Source organism: Camelus dromedarius, chromosome 7 (assembly GCF_036321535.1).
Source record: "Camelus dromedarius isolate mCamDro1 chromosome 7, mCamDro1.pat, whole genome shotgun sequence".
NCBI lineage: Eukaryota > Metazoa > Chordata > Mammalia > Artiodactyla > Camelidae > Camelus > Camelus dromedarius.
Window position 1 is genome coordinate 41,141,510 of NC_087442.1, and position 25,248 is coordinate 41,166,757.

At 41.0% G+C, this 25,248-nt stretch overlaps 1 protein-coding gene across 2 annotated transcripts in view; it reads left to right on the forward strand.

The window, feature by feature from the left end:
• The first annotated feature begins 3,245 nt into the window (after window positions 1–3,245).
• Window positions 3,246–25,248, forward strand: part of SCRN1 (secernin 1) — a 53,656-nt gene continuing 31,653 nt past the window's right edge. The window contains exons 1-2 of one of the 2 annotated variants that reach the window (XM_031455118.2): window positions 3,246–3,427; window positions 24,268–24,427. In XM_031455118.2, the coding sequence (XP_031310978.1) occupies window positions 24,269–24,427 (159 nt within the window). In that variant the 5' untranslated portion in view covers window positions 3,246–3,427; window position 24,268. Of the gene's footprint in view, window positions 3,428–3,949; window positions 3,969–24,267; window positions 24,428–25,248 lie in introns of those variants that run through there. The other variant, XM_031455119.2, reaches the window with a different exon arrangement.

The following is a 25,248-nucleotide window of genomic DNA, read 5'->3' on the forward strand; positions in this document are numbered from 1 at the left end:
TTAGAGCCCATAGGTGACTCATACCTCGGTAAAAGGGTGAAAGTAGCCACGGAGGTAAGGCTACCCTAGAGCTGTCCTAAACAGTTTATAAACAAGTCTCAAATGGTGAAGCTTATTCTTAAGAGTAAAGTCCAACAACCTTTAAAGAAATTTAACAAAAAACCCATCACTCAATAATATAAAATTCACAAAGTCTGACACTCAGTAAAAATGAGACAAAGAAGCAGGAGATAAATCAATCAGTAAAAGACTAAAAATCGACAGAAATGATGGGATTAGCATACAAGGACTTAAAATAGCCATTAAAATATAACTATGATCTGAGATTTAAAGGAAAACATGTATGAGAAATGGATGGTATAAAAAGAACCCAGTAGAACTTAAAGAGGTAAAGAATTAAATATCTGATAAAAAAAACTTTCAATAGTGTTAACCATAAGTAGATTAGATTAGAGACTACCGAAGATAAGAAAACTTGAAGAAATATCAAGAGAAGTTATTCAAAATGAAGCACAGAGAGAAAAAAGAGTGGAGGTGGGGGGGTGCGGTGGGGAAAGAATAGATCCTCAGTGATCTGTCAGATAATATCAAGTGGTCTAGTATATCTATAATTGGAGTCTCTGAATTTGAGAGAGGCAGTGAATAATAGGTAAAATATTTAAAGATATGATGGCCAACATTTTTCCTCATTTGATGAAAATTATAAATATACAGGTCCAAAACCAGTAAGCCTTGATGGGATAAACATAGGAAAAAAAAAAAAAAAAAAAAAAAAAAAACAGAACAAGGTACACTACAATCATATTGCCCAAAACATGTGTTAAAGAGAAAACTCTTAAAGCAGTCATAGGGGGAAAAAAGGACATATTATATACAGAGGGAGAAATGCAATCAAACACAGACTTTTCTTCAGAACTTTTGCAAGTCTTGTGACAGTGTCTTATGACAATAGAATGATACCTTTAAAGTTCTGAAAGAAAAGAAGCTCTCAATGAATAATCACGTACCCAACAAAAATGTTTCAAGAATGAAAGTGAAGTAATGACTTTTTCAGATAAAACATGAAAGAGCTCATTGCCATCTAACCTGCACCTACAAAAAATGACAGCAATAGCGGTAAAGATGGGGGGTGGAGCATACTGTTGAAAGTGTGTTGCATTATATCTGAAATCACATTATTTTAAGGTAGACAGTGATAAGTTTCAGATGCATATTGTATATCCTAGAGTAATCAAAAAATAAAACAATCAGTATGTCTAATAAACCAAACATGAATATAAAATGAAATATGAAAAAATACTCAATTCTTCAAGAAAAAGCAAGTAAAGGGCAAAAAAAACAAAAAAAAAAAAGATGAAGAACAGATAGAACAATCAGAAGTAGCAAGATGTTACATTAAAAACTCATCATATTGATAATTACATTAAATAAAAATGGTCTAAACCAGTTTCTCAAACTCAGGGCCAGATAATTCTTAGTTGTGGAGGACCGTACTTTGCACTGTAGGATGTTTAATAGCATCTCTGGCGTCTATGTACTAGATGCCAGTAGAGACTTCCCTCACCTCTGCCACTGTGACAACAAAAATGTCTCCGGACATTGCCAATGTCCCCAGGAGCAGAACTGCCCCCATTTAAGAGCCACTGATCTAAATACTCCAATTAAAAGGCTAAGAGTATCTGACTGAATGAAAAGCAAGATCCAATTATATTCTTTCTAAACAAAACCCGAGACAATCCACTATAATATAAAGACAAAGGTTAAAACTAAAAGGACAGTTTCCTTGCTTGGACTTAAGGCATAACCTGATCCCTTTGTGCTCCAAGGGTCTACAACCACTGCTCTATTCTGCAGTATCTGTAGTGATTCCCCCAGCCCTCTCCCACTATCCATTTGCTTGTGGCAAACCACAAGTACAGGCATAATTTTAAAAGACGTGAAAAAAAACTCTCCTTCTCTCCCCTGCATTCAGTCACCCAGTTCTGGTCCCTGGTGGCATCTACTATTACAGTTTCTTACAGTTTCTTCAGTATTCTTCCAAAGATAGCCTATGCATTTGCAAATGAATACAGGGATATTTTTTCCCCACAAATGATGACATATTTACACAATGTTCTGCACATGTCCCCCTCCCTTTAGAATAGGTTAGAAATCTTTCATATCAGTACATAGAAATAGATGTAACTCATTTTTAAAATAGCTGGATAATATTCCATTGTACTGATGTGCTGTAATTTATTTGAACCACTCTCTGTTGATAGACATAAGCTTCTAATCTTTGCTAGCACAAATAATGTAGCAATGAATGAATGTGTACTCATATCATTCCACACCTGTGTTGGTATATCTGTAGCATAAATTCTAGAAACAGAATCTTTAGGTCAAAAACTATGTATGTATTTGTTATTTGGGGAGGTATTGCCAAATTGTCCTCCGTGGAGGTTATAAAACTTTTTGATTTTTGCTAATCTGACAGGTGGAAAATGCTGCTTTGTATACGTACTTGATTTGCAGTTAGGAGAGCTTGAATATTTTTTCACGTGCCTGAGTCGTATTGCATTTCTTTTCCTGTGAACGATCTCTTCAAATCCCTTGAGATGGTCATTTCTTACTAATTTATAAAAGGTAGAGTTTGTGTTCAGGTAATAGATGGAGGGTCATGTCCTGACCAATGACCTTGACGCCAGCATCAACACATCTGTCACCTGTCTGTGGATTCATTAACCCAAGTATGGAATCTTAGCTCTGCTACTTGCTGTGTGACCTTGGGCGAGTTGCTTAACCTCTTTGGCTTTAGTGTCCAAGTGCAAGGCATAGGGTCTCGCTTACCCGCATGGCACAGAATCGCACCTTTAAACCCAGAGAGGGAGTCGGTCTGGACCTGTGAATCAACAAAAGTACGGACACGTTTCTCCGCGGGGATATCTTGCTTAGGCACCGAGGCCCGCACGTAGCAACCAAAATCGCGGAGTCCAGGAGAGGCGCCGGAGAAAGTAAGGCCTGGCTACTTAAAGCCGGAGTTCTCCCTTTCAAGAAAGCTGCCACCCGGCTAACCAAGAAATAAAACTCGCGCAGAAGGGAGCCGCTTTCCTCGTCGAGATTCGCCCTTTCCACCGCCCCTCCTACTCAGACGCGCCCTCCCAGACCAGGCGGAGCGCCCGGGTGCAGCGCGGCCCTGGGCTGGGGTGGGGGTGGGGGGAAGCTGGGGGTGGGCCCCGCGGTCACGTGAGCCCGGCCAGCTGTTGGCGGGGGGCGGCGGGCCCGAGCGCCGGGAGTCTGGGGAGGGGGAAGCGCCGACGGCCGCCTCCGCCACTGCAGCTGCAGCCCCCGATGTCGCCACAGTAATCGCCGCCGCGGCAGCACCCGCACCCTTGCCGGCCGCAGCATCAGCACCGCAGAGCCGAGCCCGGAGCCCGCCGCCCCGTAGGTGAGCCGTGGCAGGCACCCCTGGGAGCGGAGGGCATCTGCAACCGCTTCCCCAGGCGGGTTTCACCCTGATCCGCCATCGCCGTCTCCTGTGCTTGGTCGCCTCCCGCCGTCCCTCCAAACTCGTGGGTAGTGCTACCCGAGGCCGAATCCGGCGGAGGCTGGCTGGGGTCTCTAGGGGCAGGGAAGAGGGGGCCTCAGCCCCGGGCTGGGGGTGGGTCCGGCTACAGGCTGCGGGGGCGCAGGAGAGGGGCGCCCCACCCCGGGGCGCGGGCACTGCAGCCAGGTTGGAACCTGTCCCAGCTCTCCACACCCCAACCCATCCTTCTCCCCACCTCCTTTAACTCTCCTTACCCCCTAGACCGCTTTTCCTGTGTTTTCGTTTCCTAATATCCAAGTTGCTGCCCTGCTGGGGTGTGTGCCGGTGCGCCCCCCACCCCCCCCCCGCCACGTCCCCCGCCACCTCGCAGGCCGCTCCGGGGATTCGTGGCTCGCTCGAGCGCATTGCTGGTGGCCGAGAGGACCTGGCACCTTTCCCGGAGGTAACGCACCTGCCGCGCCGGCGGGCTCGCGCGAACATGGCTGCCTGGCGGGCCCACTGCCCTTGGCCTGGCTCTGCCCGCGTATCCACCGGGTCCCCGGTCGTCGAATCGTGTCCGGAGGACTACCCTCCTCTTAAGGGCTGTTGCTGTGGTCTTTGCAGGCCGCAGGACTTGACACGACCCCCCACCCCCACCCCTAAGCCACACCCGGGGCGGTTCTTGGGGGTGGGGGATGCCGGAGCATTTATTGGTAAAAGGCCCTGGTATTTCTGAGATGATTATCCACTTCAATTTGCCTTTACGTCCTCGGTTCGCTTGTCTGACGGGGCGCAGATTATCGGGCGACATCACTCTTGAGGTCTGAGACTAGTGTGATCTGCAAAGCAGGAGGGACGCTTGAACTTTAGAGAATTGACAAGAACTAGGATTTAGGGGATTAAAATGTCCATTAAAAATAAGTGCATACAAGGAAGCAGTCATTTGCTGTGACTCGAAACTGTCTTGGTAAGGTTCTCAAATAATACGGCCTTTCTGGATTTGCTGTTTAATTCTGGCTTGCAAGTGTCTTGAATTATGCTGATGCACAGCTTCCCGATGTGTGTGTGTGTGTGTGTGTGTGTGTGTGTGTGTGTGTGTGTGTGTGTGTGCGCGCGCGCGCGTGTGCGCTTGCGCGTGCGTGCGTGTGGGTGTGTGCCTACTGTGTTCCAAGCCTGACTAGAAGATGCATTAGTTGCAGAGGAAACCTGTGTTAATTCAAAATGGCAGCATGAAAAATCAGGCCAGGCGGAAGGAGCACAGACCACAGCTAATCAGCTGCCCCCTGACTTAAGCCTTAGTGAGGGGAATCTTCGGGAGGGAAGGCTCTCCTGGGTATAGCTGCCGCCAGCCCTAAGTGGTAGGGAGTGATTCTTGCAGCAGGCTCGATTTTAGGGTGCTGCAAGCTTCTGGGGAGTTTAAGTGGGAAGTTTGGGAAGCTGTAATTATCTTTTCTAACTTATCAAAAGCTGGTGCAAAGACCTGATTAAATCTCTCTGGGATTTTGATCTGATTTTCTCTGGCTTCACCAAAGTCTGTTTTTGTGGCTGGTGATACCTGTTTGGTAACTTCTGCGTTGTTTCGTACCTACAGGTGGCTGTCAAAGATGAATGTCTAGTATAAACATTATCTAAAACAGTTCATATAACCAATAGCAGTCCTTAGAGCAAGTTTCTTTGGAAGAACTGATTTAACATCATGAGCAAGCCCTGAGGCACTACAGAATGGTAAATTCTGACTCATTTTTTTAAAACAGCCCTCCACCCCATTCACTGCTGTGTTGCCAGCCATCTTCTCTCTGAGCAAGGAGGAGATGTATGAGGAGGCAAATGTTTCAGGGATAATGGGATAGAGGAAGATTAGTGCAAAGGTCAGGAATGGTGAGCTGGAAGCAGCCTGAGAAACCGTCAGCCTCCTCTTTACAGACCTGGAGGCTAAATCCAGCAGGGTAAAAGGACTGCACCCAAGGTCATATAGCTGGTTGGCAATTGGCAGTGAGGACAGAGATCCAGGTCTCATAACTCCCCGTTTTAGGGTTCCGCATGCCACCCTTCAAAGCCTGGGAGAAGAGGGCAAACCTGTCATTACTAGGATGGCGAACACTTTGTGAAACCAAACTTTAACATGAATTAAAAAATCTATAGGTATTTAAAGTAAGTGCCTACACCTTAGTTTCCTGACTTAAGACCTAACTTCTTAAGCTGTGTCCATGTCATGGCCCCTTTTTTCCAGGGACTAGACCGCTTCAGTATTTAAGCACCAAAAACATGATTTTATGGGGTTTTTGTGTGTGTGTGTGTGTGTGTGTGTTTTATATCGAAATCTTGGAGGTGAGAAGTGCATTCTTTGTTTAAAAAAATTGGTTGCTGCTGTTGCTTGTCTGGTTTTTAAAAGAAACCAAGGTGAGAGATATAAGAGCATTTGAATATATCTAACTTTAATAGTAAATAACAAACCTGTTTTAAAATAACTTTGAAGCAGCCCTGAAGGCAGAGGCTTTTTCTAGAACTTGAATTTGAATTCTTTGAGTCATATACCAGTGATCCTAGTTCTACTAAAGCAGAACTAGAAATTGTGCGTGGGCTAGAATTTGTGCAGAGGTGGTGAGGGAATGGAAAATATTTCTTCTGGGCATTCTGTACCTTCAATCCAGTGAAGTGCAGAAGGAGGAGGTAGGTGGGTGGCAGGGAACAGGGAGAATAACTTATGATGGTGAAGCAGATAGGAGCTAGGTCTACGGATAGCTAGCTGGGTATGCTGAAGTGAAGACAGACGCTGATGCCACACATGCCATTAAAAAAATAACTTTCATTAGAGCATGAATGCGAAGATTCATTCATTTAAATTCTCCTGATATGTCAAAGATATTTAAAATTGCAAGTTTTAAAAATACATAAACACATGCAATCTGTGTTTGTTGGAGAACAGTGAAAAATACTGATAAGCCAAAGTTATTTTTAGCAAATCACCCACAATCCCTTTATCCAGCAATAATCAGTCACTGTGAAAGTTTGGAAGCATTTTCTTTGGAGTGAGAGCCTAGGTCTGTGCTGTGCAATCCAGTGGCCCCTAGCCACTAGCCATATGTGGCTTTTGAGCACTTGAATTATGGCTTGTCTGAACTGTGATGTGTTGTGAGTGTAAAATACACACCAGATTTCAAAAATTTTTATGAAAAAAGAATTTAAAATGTTTCATTAATAATTTTATTTTTAAAATTTTAGTGGAGTATAGTTGATGTACAGTATTATATTAGTTTCAGGTGTACAACATAGTGATTCAATATTTGTATAGATTATGTTACATTTTAAGTTATTATAAAATAATGGCTGTGTTCCCTGTGTTGTACAGTATATCCTGGGGACTTATTTTTAATTATTTACTTATATATTTATTTGTGGGGGAGGCAATTAGGTTTATTTATTTATCTGTTTTAATGGAAGTAATGGGGATTGCTCATTTTTTATACATAGTAAGTTTGTCCCTCTTAATCCTCACACCCTATTGTGTCCCTCCCTCCTTCCCTCTCTCCATTGATAATCGCTTGTTTTCTGTATCTGTGAGTCTGTTTTGTTATATTCATTTGTTTGTTCTTTTTTAGATTCCACATAGAAGTGATAACATACAGTATTTGTCTTTCTTTGTCTGACTTTTATTTCATTAAGCATAAGACCGTCTGGGTTCATGCATGTTGTTGCAAATAGAGAATTTCAATAAACAGGTACTGTGCATTTATAGTTTTTATGTTGATTATGCAGGCAGATCTCGGAGAGATGGTAAGTTGGGTTTCAGGCCACCACAATAAAACAAATATTGAGGTAAGACAAGTTACACAAATTCTTTGGTTTCCCAGGGCATATAAAACTTATAGTTGTACTGTAGTCCATTAGTGTGCAATAGCCTTATGTCTAAAAAACAATGTTGATACCTTAATTTAAAAATACTTTATTGCTAAAAACTGCTAACCGTCATCTGAGCCTTCCACAAGTTGTAATCCTTTCTCTATAGTAACATCAAAGGTCATTGATCACAGATTATCGTAACAAATAGAACAATAATGAAAAACCTTGAAATATTGTGAGAATTACCAAAATGTGACACAGAAACACAAAGTGAGCAAATACTGTTGAGAAAATGGCACCAATAAGCTTGCTCCTTGCTGGGTTGCTACAAATCTTCAATTTATAAAAAACGCAATTATCTCTGAAACGCAATAAAGCAAAATGCAGTGAAATGAGGTATGCCTCTATGTTGGATTAATATTTGGGATATATTGGTTTTAAACAAAATATGTTACTAAAATAATTCCATCCATTTCCCTTTACTTTTTTAGATGTGGATCCTAGAAAACATACAATTATATATGCGATTTGCATCTATCTCCCATTATATTTCTGTTGGGCTGTGTTGGTCTAGGTCATTAACAGAAAGTGGAGGTGGGTTGCGGTGTGTGATACTGTTCATAGAACTGGATGTGGAAGGAGAGAGAAACTTGAACAGACCCTGGAGGGGAGGTACTGAGTGGAGAAGGACTAGAGGGAGCGAGTACTCAGGGACACGTTGTAGACGGAGAGGGAGAGTATGCCGGGGTACCACACATTGTGAAGCAGAAAAAGCAGAGTATAGGGTGATGTAGGATTTGGAGTCAGTGGAATTGGGGTTGGCAGGGGTTACAGTGGTGGGACAGTAACCAGGATGGTGAAAGGGCAGCGTGGACACAAATGGACAGCACACTGGAAAGTAACTTTCACATTCTGATACAGCTGGTTTCACAAACACATCAAACACATCGCAAGGAGATGAATGCAGCTCATACAAAGAGAGGTTCCAGTGCTGCAAGTCAGGGGACCTTGGTTCTAGTTCTTGGTTCTAATTCTGGTTCTAGGTCTGACTAGGGGTGTGACCATGAGCAAGTCACTCATCAAAGCATTTATCAGTCTCCTTTTTAAAGTGGGATGAACAGGAGCTGTTTGCTAACTTTGCTAGGTGGTTTCTGTGGGACGAGATAGAGCATATTAGAAAACACAAGGGACTGTTAGAATTTACATAACTTTATCACACCACGCACTGAGATAACTTTTACTTCAACCATAAGAGCAGCCTTCCTCTGGTACTACCACTATAAATGCTCTAAACATTTAAAATTATCAGTCTTAATATTTTGGAGGGATTAGGAGTGAGTTGGGGATCTGGATAGATTCCTTCCCTCCTTTTCCCATCCCAAACAGTCAATTATCCCAGCACTGTTTATTGTTTAATACACCTCTGCACCTCAGTTTCACATTCAGCCTTCATCGTATACTAATTTCCTCTTATTATACGGGTGTATTTCACAAGTTCCTACTCTCTTAGTCTATTTTTACATCAGTATCCACCTGTTTTAATTATTGAAACTTAATAATGTGGTTTAATACTGTGCAGGGCTAGACTTTCCTCATTGGTTTTCATTTCTGAAACTTCTTGGTTCATCCCATACATCCTTTCTAGATGAACTTCAGGATCATTTTTGTCAGGTTATATCCAAAATTGATTGCTGTCTAGTGACTCTGAATTAATTTAGGAAAGACTGACACCTCATCTCTATGGCATTGGATCTTCTCAGCAAAGAACAGGAATTTCTCCCTGCTCTTCAAATCTTCTCCTATGTCCCCTTAAAACTTTACAGTTTTCTTCATTGAGGATTTGTACATCTCTCTCTAGTAAACTTACCAGAAAACGGGCAGAACTCCTTTAAAGAAAACTACAGAATGCCAATGATGGACTTAGAAAAAAGCTCACACCGACAAAGAGATGCTCCCAGCTTCTGGTTGGGAAGATGGAGTCAGGGCAGCCTCATGGTGAAGGACATTTTGGAGTCTGGGGAGTCCAGTTTCCCACTCCACTACTTTCTTATTATATGACCCTGGGTAAGACTTAACCACTATTAACCTCAATTTTATCATCTTTAAAATGGAAATAATAATGCCTTTGTGATTATTGTGTAGATTAAATTATTTTATTATTCATGTATACTACATATTTATATATATATATATATTGCTTAGCATGTTATTAAGCATGTGGTGAATGCTTAATATTCTAACATAAAATGTAAGATTTTATGATTTTGATTATTTTAATTACTCCTGTCAGATGAATCTATGAAGCCAGTAGTGTAATTCCAGTCATAGGCCCAAAGGGACGCTAGAAACATTTTGCCAATTTTTTAAATAGTTTAATTCATCTTGGAAAACACATGAATGGAAGAGCCAAGAAATGTAGAAAAAGAGATATTGGGGGCTCTACTTGCTTTATCTGTGCGGGAGATGGGCCGCAGTCCTCTAGCACTTTGTCCCGGGTGGTAAGCATATCCTTTTCCATCATTCTCCATCGTTCTCCGTGTTTCTTATACCCTCACTCTCAGACCTGCCCCCAACCTCGGTCTTACATGGGACGTTCTTCTCAGCGACAGTCTGGGATGGTTACAAAGCTCTTGTCAGTGGAAGCCATGGCTAAGACCACTTGCTCCCATCTCCTCTGTGACAGGCGAGCTACCTGAGATGCAAGAAGGCAAGAAGTGATGTATGTGTCAGTCACATCCACCTGTCCTTTCTCCCCTGGAAGCTCCCAACCAGTCTGAGATGGTGATGAACTGAACTGGGTGGTTGACTGGAAGGGGAGGGAGCTGGGAGCCTTCCAGTCTGAGCCTCATCTGAAGCAGAGAGAAGGAGCTTGAGATGGTTAATGGTCCCTTCTTCTTCTCTCTTAATGCTTATATATTTAACCTAAATCTCCCAGGGCTTAAGGTGAGCCAGGTGTTCTTGAAAGGCCCCATAAGCATTTCACATCATTGTTTTACGTGGGGTTACTGCCCTCTTCTCTTGGTTGCGTACATGAGTGCCTCTTCTAGATGATAAAGACCTTGAGAAGATCTTTTCAGCTCCGTTTTCCGTTAGGTTGCACATAGTGCTTGTAGGTGGTTAGGGGCTCAAAGTACATACTGGTAATTCCTATGACTGTTTAAAAATCCTAGTTAAAATCATGTAGTGATCAAAGGCCCTTTTAATATCTTTTTCTCCTCTTAAAATAAAACCTCAGTGTATTTTAAAATTGCATTTAGCAGTGCCCTAGTGACCTGAAAGAATTAAATGAAATGTCTTAAAATCTCCTTTCTTAAGCACTAACGTAATCAGATTTTAAAAAATAATTAAAAATCCAATAAAGTAATCTGAGCTTGCTAAAAAGATATTTAAAATGATATAACTAGGTAAAATGTGAAGTTTCTGTCTCTATGGCCCACCCTCAGTCCCACTTTTAACTCTCAGTTAGATATTAATCCTTCCATGTCCTTTTATCCCTTTTCTTTTCCTTTCTTTCTTCCTTCTTTCCTTCCTTCCCTTCTCCCTCCCTCCCTCTCCGCCTTCCTTCCTTCTATCTGTAATATATACTTATTTTTGCATAAATGTGTACGTACACACACATATATGTGTATTTATGTATACACACTAATCTGTTCATGTGTATGTTCCTTTTTGATAATAAAATGGGATAAATTTCCTAATGGTGAAAACACAGCAAATAGCTTTAGCATTAATGGACATTTACAAAGTAGTTTTAAAGTCCATTTTGCTAGGCATAAAGTAACTCTGATTTCATACTAGCAAGATATCAATTTCTTCTGTAGGAAATGAATATTTAGCTGATTTTCAACAGTGATAGAGTGTAAACCACCATTTTAAGAGTGATTGGGAAGATTTCTTAAAATCCCAGTTTACAGAGTTAACAGGTACATATCAAATCACATTAATGGGGAAAGATCAGAAGAGACAATGCATTGTTTATATGGGAGAGGAAAACTGATGGTGGGAATAGGAAGGTCATAATTCAAAGCAACCTTGCCAAATTAGTGGACACAATGGCAGCAATGTCAGAAATGAGAGCAGAAGGAGATGAGAGAACCCTTAGATGTGTCTTGTTCAGTAGCTCCCAGATCTTTCCCATAGGGAGCGCTTTTGGCAGCTAACCACGAACACACCTGGCTGTTGCAAACACATTCTTCTTCCTTTATCTCCATAATCATTATATCCCCAGAACCCTTATCTTTAATTACTAGATAACCCTAATCTTTAAGAACGAACCTTTCTTAAACGTTTCTCTATTCCAGATACTCTGCGTGTATTATCTCATTTAACCCCCATAGCAACGCATGGTAGACATCATGGCCACATTTTACAGATGAAGAATTTAGCACGTGGAGTAACTGCACTGGGAATCTGTGTCTCTCTGACTCATTCTTAAAGAGCCATTATGTAACCACTTGGAGAGATTATCCTGACTGCACAGATCTAATGTATATTATTAGTGTGATGCAAGTCATTTTCTTTCTTTCTTTATATTACCGTAAAAGATGGAAACCTGTTTTCCCACCTGCCATCTTTCTTACAATGAACTTGATCGATCTGACTATATTTTTCTAATTTGGCTAGCTTGAATGAAAAATGAATCCTGCTTGTGCTGTTTATCTACTCTTTCCTGCATTTAAAATAAAAGTTGTGGTATCCATGAGAAATGGATGCCATTCAACTAATCCCTTCTCTTCCACTCACTCTAAAATTCTTAAAAGAGCTCTCGTAAAAGAGATACTCATGCAGCCTGAGTTTTCTTTTGAGTGGTACCATATTTTAAACGCACCAGAGCGATGGACAGATCACTGGGTGTGGTGGAGTTTTTGAAGGTGGTCCTTGAATCCACATGTCCCAACATTAAATACACACAGAATAAATAATGAGCCATAAGTATCTTCACCATTATTTTTCAGATTATAAGGATTCTGTTGCCAGTTAGTACATATCAATGCACTGAGAGTGTTGCTTAATTCGTAACATGTATTCATTACATATTTTTCCCAACCAGCTACGATCATGTGAGGTGTCTCTGAAAATTTTTTGACGTTTAGAAGTTGGGAAATATATTAGAATATTTTGCATGATAGAGAAATTCTGGAGTGATTTGAAGAATACTTTTGTAAAGTGACCAGTTACCCCTAATTTATCCTATGAATCAGTGTAGATTTTGGAGCGCAACATTCTATTCGTCTTTAGAAAACTCTGGGTTTCCTTAGTTATTAGGCTGTCACAGGAATCATTCATTAAGTTAAAATTTTGCTTAATTTGTATTTCTCATTGTCACCATATCTTGAAAATGAGGCAGAATCAGATGCGGCCAAAAGATAAAATGAATTCAGTTGCCATGGCTGAGCTGTGGGGTTCTCCTCCGCCCCTTGTTGCAAGGCCATATTTATTAGCTGCAATGAATTGGGGTAATAGATTATTTCAATTGCAACTCTTCCTTTACTTTTTTAAAACATTTTCATTACAAATTCTGTATTTTCATGTGGGAAATTTGAAAATGCCTCAATATAGATAGATTAATAAATGGTCTGTGATTCTACAGCCCAGGAATACTATTGATCTTAAAATTTTTTTCCGCATTTCCTTATGACCTTTTTGCATCATCTAGCTATATAATACACAGAATTTGAATGATACCATATATAGTTGTGTGATCTCTTTTCATTTCACCAGCTTGTTCCTGTGTATTTATATATTTCCCAGCTTTCCATATGTATAGGTAGCAAATTACATATCATAAATTTGTTGTTTTTTGATTTTTATGATCATCTAAGTGGCTGTATTTCGGGAGAGGGGGATGAGGCAGCAGTGGTCCATTAAATTATCAGGGACTATGGTGAAGTTAAATAGTCATTAATTACCTGGAATTTTGGTTTTACAAATTTGAAATAGACACTTTTTTCATTTCCTTTTGCTAATCTTAACCTAAATTGCAGTATCTGGGGGATGGAATAACAAATCAGGTTGTGATCATTTAAATCATTAAGAAAAAAGCATCCAAAGGATATTTCTTAGTGGGTCCTACTGATTTAGAAATCTTCAGCTACTTGAAGTGATATCTAGCTCTTCTTTTTTTCTGGCTTAAATTCTCACTTTCTATCCAAGGCAGAGGAGTCATGATTGTCCCCAAAGGATTTACCTTGTGTCTTTGTTAAATAAAAGAACATTTTTTTTAAAAAAAAAAAAGCATTCTTAAAGATTTGGGTGAGACTTTATTTCTTTAAAGTAGTGAAAAATGCAAAACGTTTAAATAACAATTAACAATCCAAATCTTCCTGATTATCATATATTCTGATTTCCTGTTTTTAAAGCCAGAGACCAAGAAAACACAGCCTCCTACATCTTCATTTGTCATAGTTCTCTCAAGTCAACCAGGGATGGGTTTCACCCACCTTCATCTTGAAGGCAGAGTATCGTTGCCAGTGCTCTTGCTGAATTCAGCAACATTCAATTAAAATTAAATGGTTTCCTTAAAAATAAAATTGAGAAGCAAGATGGCAGAAAGTTGATGGCCCTTGAAGCTGGTTGATGCCTTAAGGGGGTTTATTGTACTCTTCTCTCATATGTGTATGTTGAAAGTTTCTGTAGTTAAAAAAAAAAAAAAAAAAAAAAAAAAAACAGAAAAAAGCCAGACAGAAAAAATGAATGATACTTTTGAGAAGAAAAGAGGTTAAATAACCTGTAACAATGGATATTCCACACCAGCCTGAACTGACTGCATCAGAATCAGCGGGGCATTTGTTACAGATACCCTTCCTGTGATCTCAGCTTACACCCACTGAATCAGACTCCCTAAGGAAGAATGTCTGGGTATCTGCTCGTCAGACCATGTGGCTGTGTGGTCAGATGAGAAGCCCATGGATTGAACCACAGCTTGGGAGCACCTTGTCAGGGTCAGAGTTTCCTGCCCTTTTTCTCTCATTGAAGATGAAACATAGGTAACTCCTTCCCCTTCATTTGCTCAACAGACATTTATCGAGGTCTTATTATGTGCCAGCCTACGTGCCAGGTGCCAGGGAAATAAGGATTTACACATATGTCCTTGCCCTCATGGGGCTCTCAGCCTAATGAGCAGAGACAGGCCTTTTAAAACTTGAGGGAAAGAGATACAGCAAGGTAGAGGGGGCCAGGGGCTCGCCCCTTCCCCCAGTGCACCAATGTACCAATCCAAACCGAAATCCCTCCGCATCTTCCCTGCCCCAATAATCCTTCCTCAAGGGGGACTCTGAGCCCCCAAATAAGTTACTCATGAGTTGTAACTCCAAGAAAACTCCTGTATTAGATCAGTCCAGTGCTATTTCTAACCTTAAAAGAATTTTAAACATCTTGTATGCATTACCGTTTAAAAGTTATTTATTATAGAAACTTTCAGGCATATAGAAAAGAGAACAGTATAGTAAACCACTATATATCCATCACCCAGCTTTGGTCCTCTTTATTACATAGTGAATCTTGTCTCATCTGAATTTCCCACCCTTTCTCCTCACCCTGAGTTACTTTCATTATAGCATTTCACGTGAAAATATTTCAGTGTGTATCTCTAAAAATGTGGGCTCTTTTTTTTCAGACAAAACTACAGTATCATTATATCTAAGAAATTAACACTAATTCCTTTACTATCATTAAATATCCAATCTGTGTTCACATTTCCCCAGCTGTCTTACAAAATTTTTGTACAGTTGTTTTAAATCAGGATCCAAATAAGTTCCATTCATTGCAATTGGTTGATCTGTCTCTTAAGTAGCTTTGTCTCTTCATCTTTTTTTCCTTGCAGTTTTGGTTGAAGAAGTCAGATTTGTCCTATAGAGTTTCTCATTGTCTGGATTTTGCTGATTGCATCCCCAGGGTGTCATTTGTATTCTCTGTAAACTAATGGTCGGTCCAGTCTAGAGGCTCCACCATTCCCATCTGATCCTTTAAGCACATTTTACTTACACATTGGAATGTGTGTCTGATAAGCCAGGTGCAAACCATTGGTGAGAGGGTGAAGGACCATAGTAGGGATTGGTGCAAAAGTGGCAAACCCGTCACCAGTGAGTAGTAGGAGGGAGGAGATTTAACATTTATTGAGCATCCACTGTATACAGCCACAGGACTGAGTACTTTCCATACGCTCTAAGATAAACACAAGTGTTAGGTCTTGTATGGGGGATCAGTCCCGTTTTCACATGCAGAAGCTCTGGCTCAGAGAGAGTTCATAACCTGCCTGTTTCTCACAATTAGTGGGTGGAGTCAGGATATGAACAAGAGTCTGTTTGTCTCTAAAGTGTGTCATTCTCTTGCCCCTGTACACACTGGGGCTACAGGGCCAAGCAGGCATTGTACTCTGAGTACAATTGACCTGACATTGAAAAAAGAAAGGAAAAAAAAGCAATAGCCCAAGGGTGATGAGAGCCGGCACTTCCACGGGCCTCAGTGTCAGAGAGGGGAGGGGACTGTGGCAGCAGCCCTTACTCAGCTCCAGTCTTGCTGTCATGCAAGAATGTGGACCCAGCGCTGCCAGATCTTTTGAGTTTTCAAGAAATGCTAGCATCTGAATTTCTGTGGAAAATCTCTAGATTTAAAAATGTTAGCTGCCAATTCAGATTTTAAAAAAAACAAAACAAAACACTCTTTAGGCCAATTCTCTGGACCAAACCAAAAGAATGTGCAGCCTGCCGCCCCGTCCCACCCCATGCTGCTCAGAAGTATGTCAGCGCCTTTGAATACCTCGGAGTCAGCTGTCAGAGATAGGTGTTGCTTTTGAAATTAGAAAAAGGGAGTAGTAAGCAGCTCTTAAAAGACATCAAGTTACAATGGAGCCCATCTTCAAAAAGTGAAAGAGCCTTTAGACACTACGAGGAAAAAGCCAAGTTTCTGAAGTCTGAACAGATCAGACCTTGACGAAGGAACAGCCTTCATCACGTACCTTTTCTCATCCTCACGGCGATGCATCTTTGCTGGGTCCCAGATGGCATTCTGAGCACTTGAAGTTTCAGCTCATTTAAACCTCACTGCAATCCTGTCGTTATCCCTGTTACAGAAAGGTGACATGGGGCTGAGATTTGAACTGAGATTTGAGGTTGACTCCAAAGCCCACTTACTTACTTAATACCCTATATGGTCTTTCTTCCATTAGATAATTCCTCATTCAAGGGATGGAGTGTTAGAAAAATCCCTGGCTGTGGAGTTCTGAAACTTTGTGCTCTACTGTCTTGTGCTTTCAATGAAACGCTCAGTAGAATCTTTCTTTTTTTTTCAGGCAGAGCTTGATGAGTCTGAGCTAATTTACTCGCCTTTCATCAGCTGGCATTTACCGTCCAATTTTCAGTTAGGAAATTCCTTTCCCAGACACCTTATTTATTCTTCACTATCTCAACAGCAGATATAGGACAGAAAAAATGAATTTGTAAGTATCATTTGTCCTGGTTTCACTTCAGCAGGAATGTCAATAATTTAAAAAAAATGAACTTACCGATAAACTGATAGATTAAAACACATTCTTCTTTGCTTTTCTGGAAGTGGTTATTCATGGAGATTGGATTTAAACTTACCAAGTCTATTCAGTAAAGCTGGGAGCTTGGAGAGTAAGCACACTGGGATTTCATTTCTCTGTGTAAGTAAAGGCACTTTGTCATAGTTACTTGCAAGATAGTTAATAAGCCTATAGCTTCTATAGACAGTCATTTTCTTCCTCTCAGGCAACTGAGGACTTCCTTATTACTGGGTAAGGTGACTGTTGATGGCTACTGTGGCTTCATTGAGACAAAAGGGCAGGGCAGTTTAGCTGTCAGGCCAAGAAAACCCCTGCTTGGCTTGGAGCATTCACACCCTTCAATAACCACTCACTGAACTTGAGGACAAAGACCTTTTTTCCCATGCGGCTTCCTCCCTCCTTGTCCAGACATTCTATAAGCCGTCTCCTAGTGACAGGGGTACAGTGCCCCAGCCCCCCAAGCCTGTCCCCAGCCTCCTGTCACTGTCAGAGAGTGAATGTTGGTAGACTCAGCCCCTGCGCTGTGAGCCCCAGGGATTCGGGAGTTGTGATTCCCCAGAGGAAGTCATGAATCCAGAAAGGACTTTGATAAGGAGGAAAATGCTGGTTAGAAATTGGGCTTAGGGATACTTTACCACAGCTGTAGCACCGTATCTAAAACTGCCCGGTCCAGTAATGCAGCCTCTAGCCACATGTGGCTATTTAATTCTTTAAAAATGTTGGTTATGGTAAAATACACATAAGAAAAGATTCACCATCTTAACCATTTTTAAGTGTACAGCTTAGTTAAGAATACTCATATTGTTGTGCAACCAATCTCCAGAAATTTTTCATCCTGCAAAACTGTTACTCTATGCCCATTAAACCACTTTCCATCTTCCCCCCAGCTCCTGCCCCTCCCTGGTCCAGCCCCTGGTAACCACCATTCTACTTTCTGGTTGTGTGAATTTGATTACTCTAGGAACCTCATGTAAGTGAAAGTATACAGTATTGGTGTTTTTGTGCTGGCTTATTCTACTTAGCATAAAGTACAGATAAATGTACTCTAAAATATTCTTAACAAACGCTTCCTAGGAAATGCCTGTCAGTTTAATCTATGGGAGTTAAACTGGCATTTCATTAATTGGAACTGTTAGTTTATTGCTAACCTGGCAAGAATCCTAATTGGTATTTACCACAAAAAGCTTTATTCAGTAGACCTGCCCTGTAAGCCTGTTGCTTTTAAAGATTTTTGCTTGAAACCCACAGTAAGGGAGAAATGTTGTATCTCAGCCTGGTACGTACACACACTTGCATGTGTATATGTGTATTTAATTAAAATTAAAGTTTCTTGTACCAGCAGTTCCCCTTACTACATGAGATGCATATATTCTCTTTAAAAAAAATGCTGATCATGTCCATTAAATGGATTTCATGCCCCTCAAAAGGGCCACAACATGCGTTTGGAAAGCATTTCTTCAGACATTCCTGGGTTCAGTTTTAAGCCTGTAGTGTAACCCTGCACCCCCAGCCCCACCTCTGGATCCCCGTGGCTCAGAAAATGGCTTCAGGATTGTGTCTCAAAGCAAGCAAGTGAAAAAAAAAGCCATCAATCAGAGCTTTATTTCTGAGTAAGCACTCTTCACTGATTTTAATGCTGGTTTAAGTAGTGTGTACTTATGATAGACAATCCGTTGGTTATACTGTTTTCCAAAGCTGAATATAAATCATGAAAAAAATTTATGCAGTAAATCTCTGCATTAGCATGTGTGATTGGGAGTTAATTAAATTTTAGTTTATTTTTCTTCATGGAGGAGATTATGACATCTTACAATGCTGTACAAGATTAATAGAGGGAAAAGGAGATTGTAAAGTCAGTTTCTTATGTCATACATGAATAATTTAACAGTTTATAAAAATCCTGTAAAACAGAGATATCAAAATGTATGTTTTATACAGTATATAGATGAGTTAAATTGTCAGATTTTTTTTTTTAGTGTGAATGTCTGGTATGTTAGCTAGTATTTTGACAAATAATAGGAGCAAAATGAAGATTCCCTGAATCAGTTTCAAAAGAATTTCATCTAAGGGTCAGCAGAAAACTGACTTTCTGACGGGCCAGTTTTTCTTTTCCTGTTAAGGAGGCAACGGTAGGAGGCTTGCCCACTCTTTGTGTAAATAGTAGTAATGAAAATTTGTGTGCTCCTTGAGTAACCCTGAATTGGACAGGCTGTAAAGAAAAAAAAAAGGTAAAAGAAAGTAATAGAGAATAAATATTAACAGTGAATAAAAAATGTCCTAACTCTAACTCAAATAAGAATTTTCCAGTTTTGAAGTTTTAGATGTTGGGACATAGAAATAGAGCCAGACTTTTTGCTTTAAAATAAAATTCTTAAATCAGTAGTATCTCTTGTTTTTTTTTTTTTTTAATCTTTTTTCTTTGTGAATATATAAGTATACGTACTTGTAGGAAACTGAAAAAATGGAAAGAATTTAGTGGTCAGGCTACCACTTCTAGTCTTTTTCTATGCATATTTTTACATAGTTAAGATAATTTAAACCATTATCTCCCTAAATCATTTCTTCCCCAAACCATGTCTTCATGCAATGAAAAACTTTTCACAAACTTTTTTTTTTTTTTTTTTTGAGAGTTATGCTTTATTTGGCAGGAGAACTGAAGCTGGGATGACAGCCTCTCAGATCGCTCTGAGGGACTGCTCCGAAGAGGAAGGGGAGGAGCTAGGACATATATAGCAGCTTTATAACAAAGACCAGGTAGTTGGAACAATGAAAGATTACTTGTTATCTAAAAAAACCCAGGCATCTCAAATTAAAGAATTTAGTGCTTTTCTATGTATATATAGGAAGAAGCAAACATTTGGGCTCTTTGAACTCATTCCTTTGACAAGCATCTAACTATCTAGGGCCAGTATCCTCACAAACATTTTTAATGGTTTCATAGTATTCCACCATATAGATGTAGCATACATTTTTAGCCATTTCTCTAATAATGGATGGTTAAGTTTCAATCAGGTTTTCACCTGTGTAAATGCTACTACAATGCACACTTGTGTTTGTAAATCTTGCCCATATTCCCGGTCATTTCCTTAGAGTCGATAGGTAGAAACGAAACTGCCTGCCCAGCCCTTCATCTCCATCCACTGTGCTGTCTCCTCCCTGTCACAACCAGCTTCTTTGAAAAGCTGTCTGTGTGCCCTGGCTCTGTTTCCAACCTAAAACCTGGCTTGAAAACCTTCAGTGGCTTTAGTGTTTACTATGGGGTAGACACTAAAATCCCTGCCATGGTCTTCAAGACCCAACGTGGAACCAGCCTCAGCCGCACCGGCTTTTTGATTTAATGGCGCCTTCCTCTTTGTCCAGCCACAGGACCTTCAAACTTGCAAAGCCACCCTCTGGACAATCTCCCTCCCCTTTATGAAATAGGAGGTGGGACATCCACCTAGAGGAGGCGTTGGAGGTTTGAAGAGAAGTGAAGGTATCAAAAGGTCACTTAGGAGCTAAAGAGAGGAATTGACCGGACAAGTACACAAAGGATTTCCAGGTGGCAGTGAGGGCCGCTTTGATGGTGTATGCAGAGTTAGGAATGTGAGATTCACATCAAGGGAGACGAAATCGTCCTCCAGGGCTCTGATCACCTTTAGCTTCTGGAGAAAAGAACTTACTTAAACGCAGTTCCCCTGGGGAGTTCAGTGGCTGCTTCCTAATGTTTATTTTCTTCAGTCTTCTGGAAAGACTGTTCTGCCTCCTCTTTGCCTATTCAATTTATATGAGTGATGCCATGTTTTTTTTTTTATTAGAATAAGTGGAGGACCTCACAAATAAGTACTGCTGGGATCACTGGAAACCTCAACGTGAAAATCTTTATTTCTAGGTTCATTGGGAAGTCGTAACGCTGTTCTGTCCAATAGGATTTCTACTGCCCACGTGTAGCTATTTAAATTTAAACTAAACTTTGTAAGAAAGTTAAAAATTCAGTTCCTTAATCACACCAACTACACTTCAATAGCCACTTGAGGCTGGTGGCCACCAAATTAGACAGTGGAGATAGAACAGTTCCATCATTGTAGAAAGTTCCTTTAGACAGCCCTGATCTAGAGACTAGAAAAGGATCGAGTTCAGCCATCCCTGGGACTAGTCGATATGTAGAATGATGATCCAAGAAAAATAAATGGACAGTCAGCCTTGGCTAGTTTGCTACAGGTTGTGATAAGCAGTTTGCTGATTGATCTAGCATTAAAAAAAAAAATAGGCATTAAAATTCCGCTCCCTCCTGGCACTTCCAGTCATTCACAAAATTCAGCGGAAAAGCCAGCCTCCCTGGGCCTACATGTCCATGGTCTTCCACTGCCTATGTATTTGTCGTGGTCAAGTGACTCAGATGGCTTGCTGACCCAGCGATGTTCAGGCTGAAGAATAAGCGCTTGTCAAGCCCTGTGGGTGTTGTTTGTTTTCTGCAGATACATCTTGTAAATGCTAGACCAGTGGATTTTTAATGTTTTTAAGATTCAAAGCCCTGCTCATAGATGAGATACCAACACTTTTGACCTGGCCCAACAATGAAGGAGGAAGGGAAGTCATGTTGCACGTGAGAGTCATGCAAACACAGGGAAATGCATCCTGTTTCAGCTTATCTTCTTCTGGGTCTGTTTCACTTTTTTTGGATCCGCCAGCAATTCCTCCCACCTCCAAATTCTGGGAGCCCTCTTAAGAGGCATTTTATCTTATAATTATTGTAGATCTTTCTCACACATACAGGGTCCTGATTTATCTCTATGTTGCAGGTCTGAAGATAATGTGGTTTTTGTGAAAATGGAAAAGGTTAAGGGGAGTAAGGACTGGAGTCTCTTTCTTTATCTTCCTGCCTTTTAGGAGCTGGGGGGTATTTCCTGAGCTAGGAGGGAATTCTTTTCAGAGTTATGGACTCCCCTCCGCTTCTCCGTACCCTGAGGAGGGGCCTGCCGCAAGCCACGCAGGGAAGAACTCTGACAGCCCAGCCTGTGTGTGTACAGACTAACCTGAAATAGCTGGATGTAGGTGTAGCAATATGGTCTTTCACAAAGATGTTTCTAAACGCAGAAGTCTGCTGACTCTGCAACTTGATAACCACTCCAATTATGAGTGAGGTGAGCTGATTTTAATTGTCTAGCTCAAGAGGAATTTTAGACGCTGCTCTTTTTGAACAATCAAAACCCAAAGAAAGTATTTTATACTCATGTAACCTCCATAGTTTGCAAAATATGTTCTCAAGCATCATTTCATTTGAGACTCATGATAGATCTGTGGGCTGGGGAAAACATTAGGTTCAGAGAGGTAAAGCGACTTGCTCAAGGTCACACAGCTTGTGGGTGGCAGGCCTGAGTTTTAAATCCCAGTCGCTTTTCTGAGAATATTGCTTTACTTCTCACCTGTATTTTAGGTTCGTAAAATAAAACACATTTAAGTTAGGCAATTGATGGCACAAATACGATAGTTGGTTCAACGGATAATGTTTATTGAGTGTCTATAATACAAGAGGTTGGTGAAGGAGCTCCTGTAATTGGGTGGCGTGGGTTCTGCCCACAGGGAGCTTTATTTGGAACAGCTGAAGCAGTACATTTATAAGGCATATTATCCTAGGACAAACGAGATGCTTAAGTGCTTATGGCTGCTGAGAAAATGACGGAGTTCTTCATAGAAGGCTCTCTGAAAGAAAGAGATTTTGAATCAGATCCTGAAGGACAATGCACAAAGGCTCAGGGAAGGGCACTCTAGCCAGGTGCAGAGGCATGGTGATGGGAAAGAGCTGTAGAGAGTCAGCCGCAGCTTGGTGGAGTATTAGAAAGAAAGACTGAGCACTTGTTCATTATTTATTGAACATCTGTCCTGCAGAAGGTACTGTATAGCACTGGGTTTACAGAGGTGTGCAAAAGAGACATGGTCCCTGCCTTCATATTGCTTAGACTTTGCGAGGAAAGACTATTGATTGTTGGTAATAAAATAATTACACAAATATTTCGGACATTGATTGTATAGCACAACAATGTAAATTAGAGTGACATTTGAGTGGGTATGTGAAGGAGCAGAAATTAAGTAGGCGAATGGTTTTGATGTAGGGAGCAGGGAAAGGCATGCTCAGGAAATGGCACAGCATGTGCAGAGGCCCAGACAGTATTGGAGGAACTAGAAAAAGGCATGTGTGCTGGAGTTGAGAGAGTAGAAGGGCGAGTGGTATGAGATGAGGCTGGGGAGAGGGCACGAGCTTGATCAGCTTTTGGTCTTTATTCTAAGAGCTGTGGGAAAACTATAAAGAATTTTAATTGGGAATGACATGATCAAATTGGCCTTTAAAAAGGTCACTTTGGGTGCAATGTGAAGAATGTTTTGGAAGGGAAATAATAGCTGACCCCTTAGGAGCTAGAATCCTAAGGCGCCCCGATCCCAGGCTATGTACGGTGGTGGCCAGGTGCAGAGTGGTGGTAGTACAGATGGAAAGAAGTGGAGAGTTTCCATACAGATTCAGTAGATCGAATTTACAAGACTTGGTAATATGTTAGGTAATGGAGAAGCAAATGGTAAGGATAGTTCCTGAGTCCCAGATGCCCCAGTGGAATGGACGATGTGGCTGGCCGCAGAGATGTGGAACCTTGGAAAGGGACCCAGTTTGGGGGAAATGATGAAATCAGTTTTGTGTTTCAGGCAGGTTGGGTCTATGGGTCAGGAGCTCAAGAAGAGAACTGGGCTGGATTTATATGGGAAGGTCATTGGTACATAAATAACAGGGGAAGCTCTGGGTGTGGATGAGTTTTCCCAGGGAGAAAAGAGCATTAAAGGAGGAAGGAAAGACCAAGCAGTGAGGATGCTCACAGGAGCAGCTAGAGAGGTGGGAGGGAAGCCAAGATGCTTGAGTGTTATGTCATTGAGGTAAAGGAAAGATATGTAAAAGAGGGGGAGTCTCTTTCAATTTATTTCTAGGCACATTTCCCCATCACCACCCAAAATCTATCACACAGCAGCCGTGCATCTCCAGGCGGGAGGCACTTCTGTAGTGCACCGTTCCAAGGTATATTTATTTATTTTTCTGCTACTGTGACAGATTGCAGCGTGTGTGTGTTTTCTGCCCAGAACAATAACCTCCTTTCCTTTCTCCTACGTCATTGCACTTTTGGCTGTCACTGCGGTTTGTTGCAAATCTGAGCTCATTTAATCCCACAGAGTACTAAACATATCTGGTCTCGGTAGCTCTGTAATTCTACTCCAGGCGCCCCACCTTCATTTGCCAGCGGGGATCTCTTGATGAGCTAGCTGCTCACAGCTCAATACTGAAACTCTGTTAGCTGCGGAAATACGTTTAAAGGCCTCACTGGTGGAATGTTCCACGTCAGGCTTGTTCCCAACCTCTCTCTGCATTCTCTCTTTTCAGGATGGCTGTAGCTCCTCCAAGTTACTGTTTCGTGGCCTTCCCGCCACGTGCGAAGGACGGTCAGGTGGTATTTGGGAAGAATTCAGCTCGGCCCCGGGATGAAGTACAGGAGGTTGTGTATTTCTCAGCTGCTGATCACGACCCTGAGAGCAAGGTGGAGGTAAGTCACATGTTAGGGGCTCTCAATTAGCATGTATTCTCTTTCTCTGGCTTTGCCCGGCGCCTTAATGTCTTAAGGTGGAAGCCTGCTCACTCATCACAACTGTCATGTGGATTCTGTTAATTCCTGTTTCCATTTAGATTTGTTTGTACCCCCTAAAAACGGTCACGTGGAGAATTCTATATTCGTTGCTGTGCCCCATGTTTTATAATTAAGTAAAATATTTACACAGTGCTGAATTCAAGTCTACAAAATACTATATATTCAAAGAAGTCTAGCTTCTATCTTTGTATCATTTACTTCATTTCCTTTTCCTTCTATAGTTTTTTGGTTTATTCTTCCATTTACAAATAAATTACATATAAACTTAAACTCTATTGGGAAAGAAATGGTAGCCAGCATAAGAAAGAGTACACTGTAGAGTCAGAAATCTGAGAATCTCTTTAAACTCTGTGAAGTTAGTCAGTTGTGTGGCTTGGGGAAGTTATTTATTCTGTTAGTGAAAGTTGATTCCCTTGAAAGATAAGTAATCACACACTTCTTGTGTGTATTTTGTGAGGATTAAATAAAAGTATATGTGAAACTAAAAAATTACATGTATACGTAACAAACTACACACACACATATGCATGCACGTATTTACCCCCATCCCTTTCCTCCTTTCTTAGATGAATAGTAGCATGCTATATATACTTTTTTTTCCACTTTGCTTTTTTCAACTAAAACCATATCTTGTGGGCCACTCCATCTGGTCTATAAAGAGATTCTTTATTCCTCATTTAGAGCTGTGTAGTGTTCCATTCTATGGGTGTAATCAAACT